The sequence below is a fragment of the Callorhinus ursinus genome, unplaced genomic scaffold (genome assembly GCF_003265705.2).
Source record: "Callorhinus ursinus isolate GAN/ISIS: 27379988/994484 unplaced genomic scaffold, GSC_fseal_2.0 scaffold2, whole genome shotgun sequence".
In the NCBI taxonomy this organism is placed as follows: Eukaryota; Metazoa; Chordata; class Mammalia; order Carnivora; family Otariidae; genus Callorhinus; species Callorhinus ursinus.
In genome coordinates, this window is record NW_027397064.1 from 69,825,467 (window position 1) to 69,838,624 (window position 13,158).

General features: G+C 38.3%; 1 protein-coding gene across 5 annotated transcripts in view; it reads left to right on the forward strand.

Annotated features, from left to right (window-relative positions):
* Positions 1–13,158, forward strand: part of WDSUB1 (WD repeat, sterile alpha motif and U-box domain containing 1) — a 58,388-nt gene that overhangs the window by 30,988 nt on the left and 14,242 nt on the right. For all 5 annotated transcript variants that reach the window (XM_025855622.2, XM_025855651.2, XM_025855640.2 and 2 more), the window contains one exon: positions 10,153–10,293. In XM_025855622.2, coding sequence (XP_025711407.2) covers positions 10,153–10,293 — 141 coding nt within the window. The remainder of the gene's footprint in view (positions 1–10,152; positions 10,294–13,158) is intronic.

Consider the following 13,158-nt stretch of genomic DNA (forward strand, 5'->3'; position numbering starts at 1 on the left):
CACACACACACACACACACACACACACACACACCACATCTTCTTTATCCATTCATCTGTCAATGGACATCTTGGCTCTTTCCATAGTTTGGCTATTGTGGATATTGCTGCTATAAACATCGGGGTGCACGTACCCCTTCAGATCACTACATTTGTGTCTTTGGGGTAAATACCCAGTAGTGCAATTGCTGAGTTGTATGGTAGCTCTATTTTCAACTTTTTGAGGAATCTCCATACTGTTTTCCAGAGTGGCTGCACCAGCTTGCATCCCCACCAACAGTGTAGGAGGGTTCCCCTTTCTCCGCATCCCCAGCAACATCTGTTGTTTCCTGACTTGTTTAATTTTAGCCATTCTGACTGGTGTGAGGGAGAATCTCATTGAGGTTTTGATTTGGATTTCCGTGATGCTGAGCGATGTTGAGCACTTTTTCATGTGTCTGTTGGCCATTTGGATGTCTTCTTTGGAAAAATGTCTGTTCATGTCTTCTGCCCATTTCTTGATTGGATCATTTGTTCTTTGGGTGTTGAGTTTGATGAGTTCTTTATAGATTTGGGATACTAGCCCTTTATCTTATATGTCATTTGCAAATATCTTCTCCCATTCTGTCGGTTGTCCTTTGGTTTTGTTGACTGTTTGCTGTGCAAAAGCTTTTTATCCTGATGAAGTCCCAATAGTTCATTTTTGCCCTGGCTTCCCTTGCCTTTGGTGATGTTTCTAGGAAGAAGTTGCTGCGGCTGAGGTCGAAGAGGTTGCTGCCTGTGTTCTCCTGTAGGATTTTGATGGACTCCTGTCTCACATTTACGTCTTTCAACCATTTTGAGTCTGTTTTTGTGTGTGGCATAAGGAAATGGTCCAGTTTCATTCTTCTGCATGTAGCTGTCCAATTTTCCCAACAACATTTGTTGAAGAGACTTTTTTCCATTGGACATTCTTTCCTGCTTTGTCGAAGCTTAGTTGACCATAGAGTTGAGGGTCCATTTCTGGGCTCTCTATTCTGTTCCATTGATCTATGTGTCTGTCTTTGTGCCAGTACCATACTGTCTTGATGATGACAGCTTTGTAATAGAGCTTGAAGTCCGGAATTGTGATGCCGCCAGCTTTGCTTTTCTTTTTCAACATTCCTCTGGCTGTTCAGGGTCTTTTCTGGTTCCATACAAATTTTAGGATTATTTGTTCCATTTCTTTGAAAAAAGTGGATGGTATTTTGATGGGGATTGCATTGAATGTGTAGATAGCCCTAGGTAGCATTGACATCTTCACAGTATTTGTTCTTCCAATCCATGAGCATGGAACATTTTTCCATTTCTTTGTGTCTTCCTCAATTTCTTTCATGAGTATTTTATAGTTTTCTGAGTACAGATTCTTTGCCTCTTTGGTTAGATTTATTCCTAGGTATCTTATGGTTTCGGATGCAGTTGTAAATGGGATCGACTCCTTAATTTCTCTTTCTTCTGTCTTGTTTTTGGTGTATAGAAATGCCACTGATTTCTGTGCATTGATTTTATATCCTGCCACTTTACTGAATTCCTGTATGAGTTCTAGCAGTTTTGGGGTGGAGTCTTTTGGGTTTTCCACATAAAGCATCATATCATCTGCAAACAGTGAGAGTTTGACTTCTTTGCTGATTTGGATGCCTTTCCTTTCGTTTTGTTGTCTGATTGCTGTGGCTAGGACTTCTAGTACTATGTTGAACAACAGTGGTGCTAGTGGACATCCCTGCCGTGTTCCTGACCTTAGGGGGAAAGCTCTCAGTTTTTCCCCATTTAGAATGATAATCGCTGTGGGTTTTTCATAGATGGCTTTTATGATATTGCGGTATGTACCCCCTATCCCTATACTCCGAAGAGTTTTTTTTAATTTTTTATTGTTATGTTAATCACTGTACATTACATCATTAGTTTTTGATGTAGTGTTCCATGATTCATTGTTTGTGCATAACACCCAGTGCTCCACACAGAATGTGCCCTCCTTAATACCCATCACCAGGCTAACCCATCCCCCCACCCCCTCCCCTCTAGAACCCTCAGTTTGTTTTTCAGAGTCCATCGTCCCTCATGGTCCGTCTCCCCCTCCGACTTACTCCCCTTCATTCTTCCCCTCCTGCTGTCTTCTTTTTTTTTCTTAACATATATTGCATTATTTGTTTCAATAGTACAGATCTGTGATTCAGCAGTCTTGCAAAATTCACCTCTGAAGAGTTTTGATCAAGAAAGGATGCTGTACTTTGTCAGATGCTTTTTCTGCATCTATTGAGAGGATCATATGGTTCTTGTTCTTTCTTTTATTAATGTATTGTATCACACTGATTGATTTGTGGATGTTGAACCAACCTTGCAGCCCAGGAATAAATCCCACTTGGTCGTGGTGAATAATCCTTTTAATGTACTGTTGGATCCTATTGGCTAGTATTTTGGTGAGAATTTTTGCATCCATGTTCATCAGGGATATTGTTCTGTAATTCTCTTTTTTGATGGGGTCTTTGGTTTTGGGATCAAGGTTATTGGTGGCCTCATAAAACGAGTTTGGAAGTTTTCCTTCTATTTCTATTTTTTGGAATAGTTTCAGAAGAATAGGTATTAATTCTTCTTTAAATGTTTGGTAGAATTCCCCTGGGAAGCCATCTGGCCCTGGGCTCTTGTTTGTTGGGAGATCTTTGCTTACTGCGTCAATTTCCTTAGTGGTTATAGGTCTGTTCAGGTTTTCTCTTTCTTCCTGGTTCAGTTTTGGTAGTTGATACATCTCTAGGAATGCATCCATTTCTTCCAGATTGTCTAATTTGCTGGCATAGAGTTGCTCATAATATGTTCTTATAATTGTCTGTATTTCTTTAGTGTTGGTTGTGATCTCTCCTCTTTCATTCATGATTTTATTTATTTGGGTCCTTTCTGTTTTCTTTTGGATAAGTCTGGCCAGGGGTTTATCAATCTTATTAATTCTTTCAAAAAACCAGCTCCTAGTTTGGTTGATCTGGTCTACTGTTCTTTGGTTTCTGTTTCATTGATTTCTGCTCTGATCTTTATTATTTCTCTTCTCCTGCTGGGTTTAGGTTTTATTTGCTGTTCTTTCTCCAGCTCCTTTAGGTGTAGGGTTAGATTGTATATTTGAGAACTTTCCTGTTTCTTGAGAAAGGCTTATATTGCTATATACTTTACTCTTAGGACTGCCTCTGCTGCATCCCAAAGATTTTGAACAGTTGTGTTTTCATTTTCATTTGTTTCCATGAATTTTTTAAATTCTTCTTTAATTTCCTGGTTGACCCATTCATTCTTTAGTAGGATGCTCTTTAGCCTCCATGTATGTGAGTTCTTTCCGACTTTCCTCTTCTGATTACGTTCTAGTTTCAAAGCACTGTGGTCCGAAAATATGCAGGGAATGATCCCAGTATTTTGGTACTGGTTGAGAACTGATTTGTGACCTAGGATGCGATCTGTTCTGGAGAATGTTCCATGGGCACTAGAGAAGAATGTGTATTCTGTTGCTTTGGGATGGAATGTTCTGAATATATCTGTGAAGTCCATATGGTCCAGTGTGCCATTTAAAGTCTTTATTTCCTTGTTGAGCTTTTGCTTAGATGATCTGTCCATTTTAGTGAGGGGGGTGTTAAAGTCCCCTACTATTGTATTGTTGTCGTTGTGTTTTTTGCTTTTGTTATTAATTGGCTTATATAATTGGCTGCTCCCATGTTAGGGGCATAGGTATTTACAATTGTTAGATCTTCTTGTTGGACAGACCCTTCAAGTATGATATAATGTCCTTCCTAATCTCTTATTATAGTCTTTTGTTTAAAATCTAATTAGTCTGATATAAGGATTGCCACCCCAGCTTTCTTTTGATGTCTATTAGCATGGTAAATGGTTTTCCACCCCCTCACTTTCAATCTGGAGGTGTCTTTGGGTCTAAAATGAGTCTCTTGCAGACAGCATATCAGTCGGTCTTGTTTTGTTATAGCTTGATACAATCTGATAGCCTGTGTCTTTTGATTGGGGCATTTAGCTGATTTACATTCAGGGTAACTATTGAAAGAGAGGAATTTAGTGCCATTGTATTGTCTGTAAGGTGACTGTTACTGTATATTGTCTCTGTTCCTTTCTGGTCTATGTTACTTTTAGGCTCTCTCTTTGCTTAGAGGACCCCTTTCAATATTTCTTGGAGGGCTGGTTTCGTGTTTGCAAATTCCTTTAGTTTTTGTTTGTCCTGGAAGCTTTTTATCTCTCTTTCTATTTTCAGTGACAGCCTAGCTGGATATAGTATTCTTGGCTGCATATTTTTCTCATTTAGTGCTCTGAATATATCATGCCAGTCCTTTCTGGCCTGCCAGGTCTCTATGGATAGGTCTGCTGACAATCTAATGTTTCTACCATTGTAGGTTACAGATCTCTTGTCCCAAGCTGCTTTCAGGATTTTCTTTTTGTCTCTGAGACTCGTAAGTTTTACTGTTGGATGTTGGGGTGTTGACCTATTTTTAATGATTTTGAGGGGGGTTCTCTGTGCCTCCTGGATTTTGATGCCTGTTTCCTTCACAAATTAGGGAAGTTCTCTGCTATAATTTGCTCCAGTATACCTTCTGCTCCTCTCTCTCTTTCTTCTTCTTCTGGGATCCTAATTATTCTAATATTGTTTCGTCTTATGGTATCACTTATCTCTCGAATTCTGCACTCGTGATCCAGTAATTGTTTATTTCTCTTTTTCTCAGCTTCTTTATTTTCCATCATTTGGTCTTCTATATCACTAATTCTGTCTTCTGCTTAATTTATTCTAGCAGTTAGAGCCTCCATTTTTGCTTGCATCTCAGTAATAGCCTTTTTGATTTCACCTTGGTTAGATTTTAGTTCTTTTATTTCTCCAGAAAGGGTTTCTCTAATATCTTCCGTACTTTTTTCAAGCCCAGCTAGTATCTTTAAAATCGTCATTCTGAACTCTAGTTCCGACATCTTACTAATGTTCGTATTGATTAGGTCCCTGGCAGTCGGTACCGCCTGTTGCTCTTTTTTTTGAGGTGATTTTTTCTGTCTTGTCATTTTGTCCAGAGGAGAATAGATGAATGAGAGAACAAAATGCTAACAGGGTAACAACGACCCCAGAAAAATATACACTAAACAAATCAGAAGAGACCTGAAACCGGGGGGAAAGAAAGGGAAAGAAAGAAAAAAAAGAATATGATCAAATATGATCAGGCTGGTGAATAGATCAGTGCTACACACTAGATTTTGGGCGTATTTTGGTCTGTTAGAAGAAACTGCCTCCCAAAATTTTAAAGAAAGAAAAGCTTATATATGTACAAAAATAAGGGTAAATACAATGAAGGGATGGAATATGACTAAAGATGAAAATTACAGAAGATTTTATAAAAGGAATTGATAAGTTGGCTGAAAAAAGAAGGAAGAGAAATTAAAAAAAAAAAGTGAATGTGATCAGGCAGGAGACTAGAACAAAGCTAGATACTTAAAGATTTACGGTATATTTTGGTCTGTTAGAAGAAACTGTATCCCAAAGTTTTAAAGAGAAAACAACTTATATATATACCAAAAATAAGGTTAACTACTATGAAGGGATAGAATATGACACTAAAAATGAAAAATAAAAATGATTTTTAAAAAAGGGATTGATAAGATGTTGGTTGAAAAAGGGAAAAAGAAAAATTAAAAAAAAATTAACTTTGAAAGACTGAAGAACCAGGGGGGAAAAAAGCCATGAATTCTATGTGCAGTATCCCCTAGTGCTGGCGTTCTGCCGTTCTCATTGATTGGTAAACTTGGTCTTGGCTGGCTGTTCTTGCTGATCTTCTGGGGGAGGGGCCTATTGCCGTGGTTCCCAAATGTCTGCCGGAGGTGGAATTGCCCCGCCTTTGCCAGTCCCAGCTAAGTAATCTGCTGGGGTTTGCTCTTGGGAGCTTTTGTTCCCTGAAAGCTTTCAGTACAGCTTTGGGGGACGAAAGTGAAAATGGCAGCCTCCCGATCTCCACCCCAGAGGAGAGGAGAACTCGAGGCCCCGCTCCTCAGTGCGCCCCCAGAGGGAAGCAGTCAATCACTCCTGTCTCCCTGGTCTCTGGCCACACTCTGTGCTTGCCTGTGACCAAGCGTTTCTATTTCTGGCAGCCGACTCAGTGTGGAGTCTCCAAACCCCGCAGATCCCTGCGGTGCGCTCCCGCTCCACTCCTCCCAGTGGAGGAAGGGGAGTCTCCCCGTATCTGCCGCTTGTGTCCCTGCTGGAGGAGCAGTGGCCCGACTGTGCCGAGGATCACAGTTTATGGCAACCCCGAGCTGAGAGCCAGCTCCTCGGCTCCATCTCTGCAGCCGGCTTTCCCGCTCCGATACCTGGGAGCTCTGCTGCACTCAGGCACCCCCCGGGCTTTCTGTGACCCCGAGGGTCCTGAGACCACACTGTCCCAGCGAGGGTTCCCACCGCCTGTGTAGCCACCGGAGCGACGTCCCTCAGCAGAGCAGACTTCTAGAAGTTCCGATTTTGTGCTTCGCTGCTCTATAACTTGCCGGTGGTGGCTGACGGAGGCCCCCTCCCCCGCCATCTATACTCCCGAATATCGCCTCGGATTCATTTCTCCGCACATCCTATCTTCCAGGTGGTCGCTTTTCTGTTCAGAGAGTTGCTGCTATTATTTTCTTCGATCTCCTGTTGAGTTCGTAGGTGTTCAGAATGGTTTGATCCCTATCTAGCTGAATTCCTGGGACCAGATGAAATTTAGGTCTCCTACTCCTCCTCCATCTTGCTCCTCCCCCTAAATTTTTTAATTTTTTTAAGTTATTTAAATTCCAGTTAGCATGCAGTGTATTATTAATTTCAGGTGTACAATGTAGTGATTCAGCACTTCCATACAATACTTGGTGCTCATCACAAGTGCACTCCTTAAAAAGCCACCTATTTTGGTATGGATTATATTGAATCTGTGAATTAATTTGGTGACTATTGTCATATTAACAATATTATGTCTTGCAATCCATAAACACAGGAATTTTTTTTTTTTTAAAGATAGAGCATGTGTGAGTGGAGGGGGAGGGGCAGAGGAAGAGGAAAAGAGAGAATTTTTTTTTTGATATTTATTTGCCAGAGAGAGAGTGTACAAGCAGGGGGAGTGGCAGGCAGAGGGAGAAGCAGGCTCCCCGCTGAGGAAGGAGCCTGATGCAGGACTCTATCCCAGGACCCTGGGATCATGACCTGAGCCAAAGACAGCTGCTTAACTTACTGAGCCACCCAGGTGTCCCAGGACATTTTTCAGTATAATCAGGTCTTCTTAATTTTTTTAAACAGTGCTTTGTCATTTTCAATATACAAGTCATTTTTCCTTAAGTGTATAATTCAGTGGTTTTTAGAATATTCAGTGAATTATATAACCATAAACACCATCTAATTTCAAAACATTTTTATCCCCTCAAAGGAACCCCATTCTCTCTACCTAGCCTCTGGCAACCACTAATCTACTTTGTCTTTATGGATTTGCCTGTTTTGGATATTTCTTATAAGTGGAACCATTAGTAGGTGCCCTTTGTATCTGGCTTCTTTTATGTAACAATGCTTTCAAGGTTCATCCATGTTTTGTATGTATAAGTACTTCAGTGTATGAGGTTTCCAGGTTTCTTCACCTCTTTCTCAACACTTGTTATTACCTGTCGTCTTGATTATAGACACTCTTGTAGATGTGAAGTGTATTAGATTATAGTTTGGATTTGTATTTACCTAATGAATTGGAGCATCTTTTCAAGTGCTGATTGGCCATTTATGTATCATCTTTGGAGAAATATTTGTTTAGATGCTTTGCTCTTTTCAAATTGATTGATTTGTCTTTTTATTGTTGAGTTATAAGAGTTGTTGATATATTCTGGATACCAGATCCCTATCAAAAATAGTTTGAAGTCTTTTTTTTTTTTTTTAAAGATTTTATTTATTTGACAGAGGAAACACGAGCAGGGCGAGTGGGAGAGGGAGAAGCAGGCTTCCCGCGGAGCAGGGAGCCCGATGTGGGGCTCGATCCCAGGACCAAGGGATCATGACCTGAGCCGAAGGCAGACTCTTAACGATGGAGCCACCTAGGCACCCCACAAATAGTTTGAAGTTTTAGTGTCATGCTCTAATAAAAATAATATCACATACTATTAACATACTATAATAAAATCTTAATTGGAAATCTTAGGAAATAGGATATCCATAGTGAGATGTATTGTTAATGGTCAAATAACAAAAAGATTAAAACCACTTTAAAGTATAGTGTTATACTTTCCTTATATGGTAAATATAGCATGTGAATGTATTTAAATATCTTGGAATCTTACGGCCTTTTAAGAAGGTAACAATGATGGTTTGTGAAAATACTTAGCGTCAGATAGTTTTGTTCTCAGGCCATACTGTGAAAGCTATGTTTGTATCTCTAATAACTTATTTCCTTTATAATTTACTCTTTCCTCCTAAAAGTAGGTAATAGAGTGTGGGGTTGTTTTGTTGTTTTTTTTTTAAGGTCTGCTGAATTTAACATCTTCATTAGTTGATTTCTCATTCCTCTCTCATAATAAATCTTTACCTTATCACACAGAAGCACTTGACAATGTAAAACAATTTCAGATTTCAATAAAGGATGTTTGAAAACATAAAATAAGCATAGTAAAAACAATAGGAATAGAATTATATTCTGATAAAGAAAAAAATTCTTGGATTTAACGGTTTGAAATAGTTTTTGAAGGATGAATCTCAGGGCTAATAGTTAGAATCATTTTAAACTTCAACAAAATAAGTCAGAACTATCAGGCCCAAGCCAAAACTGAAATGTAATTTAACATCTGTGGTAGTCTAATAGCAGAATTAGGAAAATCATTATTATGAATGGAGGCAAAAATGTTAACATTCTCTAGTAAATTAAGGAATCTGCTTCGTGTTTAAGATTTGGAAAGTTAGCAAATTGAACAAATAGAATAAATTATTAAATAAATAGGGCATTTATTTTTTCACATCATTCTGACGTATTTTAAAGTTCTAGGGCACCTGGGTGGTTCAGTTGGTTGTGTCTGTCTCTTCATTTCAGCTTAGATCATGCTCTTAGGGTCATGAGATTGAGCCCCATGTTGGACTCCACGCTGGTTGTGGAGCCTGCTTAAGATTCTCTCTCCCTGGGCACCTGGGTGGCTCAGTTGGTTAAGCGACTGCCTTCAGCTCAGGTCATGATCCTGGAGTCCCAGGATCGAGTCCCACATCGGGCTCCCTGCTCGGCAGGGAGTCTGCTTCTCCCTCTGACCCTCCCCCCTCTTGTGCTCTCTCTCTCTCTCATTCTCTCTCTCTCAAATAAATAAAATCTTAAAAAAAAAAAAAAGATTCCCTCTCCCTCTGCCTCTCCCCCCACATGCTCGCTCTCTCTCTCAAAATAATGTTTAAATAAAAATGTAAACAGCTAATTACACTAAACCTCCTAAAATTAATTATACTAAACTTCCTGAAATTAAAAATTAAGATAGGGGCGCCTGGGTGGCTCAGTCGTTAAGCGTCTCCTTCGGCTCAGGTCATGGTCCCAGGGTCCTGGGATCGAGCCCCGCATTGGGCTCCCTGCTCCGCGGGAAGCCTGCTTCTCCCTCTCCCACTCCCCCTGCTTGTGTTCTCTCTCTCACTGTGTCTCTCTCTGTCAAAAAAATAAATAAAATCTTTAAAAAGAAATTGATAATTTAAAAGTTGATAGAAGTAAATGAGTGAAACTTGTTTGTACAGTCTTGGACAAACAGATGAGCTTTATGTATGACTGTATTTCATATGAGATCAACAGATATATCTAGTTTCAAAAATTTTTAAATATAAGATGGAATTTTTACATTATTAAACTAAAGATCTTCAAAAATTATTAGGAAATTTTTTTGTTTAAACACAGAAACCAATAATAAATAATCTTTTGTGATTTTATACAGTTTATTAGTATTCAGCAGTCTGAAGTTCTCCAACTTTCAGAATAAAGTGTAGAATAAACTCTCCATTAGTTGCCGATTTATTTTAACCACATAGTACTCTATAGTACAAAGATTAAAGATTTTATAAAGAAAACAGTTCCAGGTGGTAAAACAGATGTCTGAAGATTTTTCGTTGTAATAGATAAAATCTTTATTTGCTAGAGACTTGCATAGAGGTTACCAGTGCTTCTCCCACCCTAACAAAATAATTTCTTTTTAGAATCTCTAGGGCTGCGGAGTAAAGTTCTGAGGAAAATTGAAGAGCTCAGGACAAAGGTGAAAACCCTTTCTTCTGGAATTCCTGATGAATTTCTATGTCCAATAACAAGGGAGATTATGAAAGATCCTGTCATTGCATCAGGTATGTGTGATGCTTTTCTACGTTTCAGGGCATATTATGTGCTAAATGAAAAAATGTAGATAGTTCACAGAAGTTTGTTAAATGTGGAAAATTTTTAAAATCTGTTTTATAGCTCATTAAGTAGTTTTTTAAACTCCTTTGATCTGAGGTAAACTATTGAACATTATATATTTCTTAATAAAATTGGATGGAGTAGGTTTGGATAAGATTAGAGACAAAAGGGGTAAGTTTAACAAGCTTTACTTGTGAAATGTGTTTTTGGTTACAAGTATGCAAGGTAAAATACTGTTTTTGAGATAGACTGTTGAGATCTCATGTTTATTTTGTCTGTCATGAATTTAAACAACCTTACAGGAATAAGATTTAAAGATTATAAAATTGCATCTTTCCACATTAATTTCTGATTTTTGTCAATAGGCACAGATGTATATACTTTACATAGTTGTAATCAGTGAATCCATATTATGTTTTTTAATTTTTGTGTAAAACTTTATACATTTCTAAATATTGACCTAGTCTACATAATTTCCAGTTTTAATAACTTTATTCCACTGTGGCTCTATGTTATATTTTGACTCTTGTAAACACCTACATATACCAAATAGTGGAAAACTTTATATTGTAAATAGCATTGCAATGATACCGTGGTACTTCCTTTTTTCTGTTACCCATTACTTAGGGTTATTTTTATGGCATGTGTGCCCCAAAGCAGAATTAACCAATCAGAATATTTTATGAACATGAAAAAGAATGGTTTTGATCATTTTTATTAGAATATTCAGTGGACATTTGAAAAGTGTGGTCTTTCCCCATTGCGTAGTTTTGGCACCCTCGTTGAAGATCATTTCACCACAGATGTGAGGGTTTATTTCTGGGTTCTTTTGTCCCATTGGTCTGTATGTTTGTCTTTATGCCAATACCATACTTTTTTGATTAATATAGCTCTGTAATATGTTTTGAAATCAGGAAGTATAGGGCCTCCAGCTTTGTTATTTCAGGATTGTTTTAGCTCTTTAGGATACTTTGGGATTGCATATGAATTTTAGTATGGGTTTTCCTATTCCTGTAAAACATGCCATTTGGATTTTGATGGAGATTGTATTGAAACTGTAAATGACTTTGGTTAAGTATGGACATTTTAACAATATTAACTCTTCCCATCCATGAATAGGATGTCTTTCCATTTATTTGTATCTTCTTTTAGTTCTTTCCACAATGTTTTGTAGTTTTCAGTATAAAAGCCTGCCAGGATTTTCATCAAAATGGTGTTTATTGATCAATTCAGAACTGACGGCTCCAACTCATGAATATCACACAGCTCTCCCTTTTTTTTAGGTCTTCTTTACATTCTGTTAGCAGTGCTTTGTATTTCAATGTGTAGGTTTTGCACATATTCTGTTATACTGTCATTAGGTATTTCGTATTTTTATAACACTATAGATACTAGTTTTTTAAAATTTCAATTCCCAGTTCATTGTTTTTCACAATTGATTTTATAGATTGACTTTGTATTCTGTGACTGTTTTAGTTTATTAGTAATAATACCTTTTATAGGTCCTTTTACTTGATTTTCTTCGTACATGATCACGTCATCTGCAAGTAGACATTCGTATTTCCAATCTGTATGCCTCCTTCCACCCCTACCTCTTGTCCTGTTTCTTGTTATGCTGGCCAGGATTTGCAATACAGTGTTGAAAAGAAGCGGTGGGAATGCCTCAGTCTGCTCTTAAGGGGGAAGTATTCAGTTCAATTCAATCTTTCACCATTAAGTATTATGTAAGCTGCCTTCTATCAAGTTAAAGTTCTCTTCTATCTCCAGTTGCTGAGAATATATAAAATGCTTATCCACTGAAGTGGTTTTTCTCTTTTATCCTGTATTATGATAGATTACTATATTAGTTCCCTGTTGCTGTCATAACAAATCACCACAAAATTAGTAGCACAACATTTCTGTAGGTCAGAGGTCCAGTACACTCTCACAGGCAAAAGTCAAGGTATTGGTAGGTTCTGTTCCTTGCTGGAGGCTCTAGGGAAGAATCCATTTCTTGCTCATTTAGGTTGTTGGTAGAATTCAGTGCCTTGTGATTTTAGGACTGAGGCCCTATTTTTTTTGCTGACTATAACCTGAGGGTTGTTCTCACCTGTGGTAGGCAGAATGATGGCTCCCCAAGGATGTCCACATTCTAGAGCCCCAGAGCCTGTCAATGTTACATGGCCAAAAGGGCTTTGCAGATGATTAAGGATCTTCAGATAGAAGAGTTCCCTGTATTATCTGGTCAACCCAGTGTAATCACAAGGATCTTTGTAAGTGAACCAAGGAACAGGAGAGTCAGAGGAGAGGTGACAATAGAACAGAGGTTGAAGTGATACAGGACCATGAGCTAAGGAATTCAGGCAGCCTCTAGAAGCTAATAAAGACAAGGAAACAGATTCTCCCTTAGAGCCTTTGGAAAGAATGCCATCCTGCCAACACCTTGATCCTAACCCAATGAAACTGATTTCATATTTCTGATCTGTAGAACTGTAAGATAATAAATTGTGTTAAGTCACTAAGTTTGCACTAATTTGTTACAGAGGCAATAGGAAATTAATACACTGCCTTCTTTTTCCAGCTTCAAACCTAGTATCTCTTTGTATCACATTGCATCTCTTTGACCCACTTTCCTACTTTCCTCTTCTGCTTTTAAGAACTCCTGTGATAGATACTTTCCTGTTTTAAAATCAGCTGATTAGTGACCTCAGTTCTTGGCAAGCTTAATAATCTTTTGCCATGTTAACATAACATAGTCAAAGATTCCAGGATTAGGATGTAGGCATGTTTGTGGGTCATTTTTCTGTCTAACACAATATTCATTGATTTTTTTT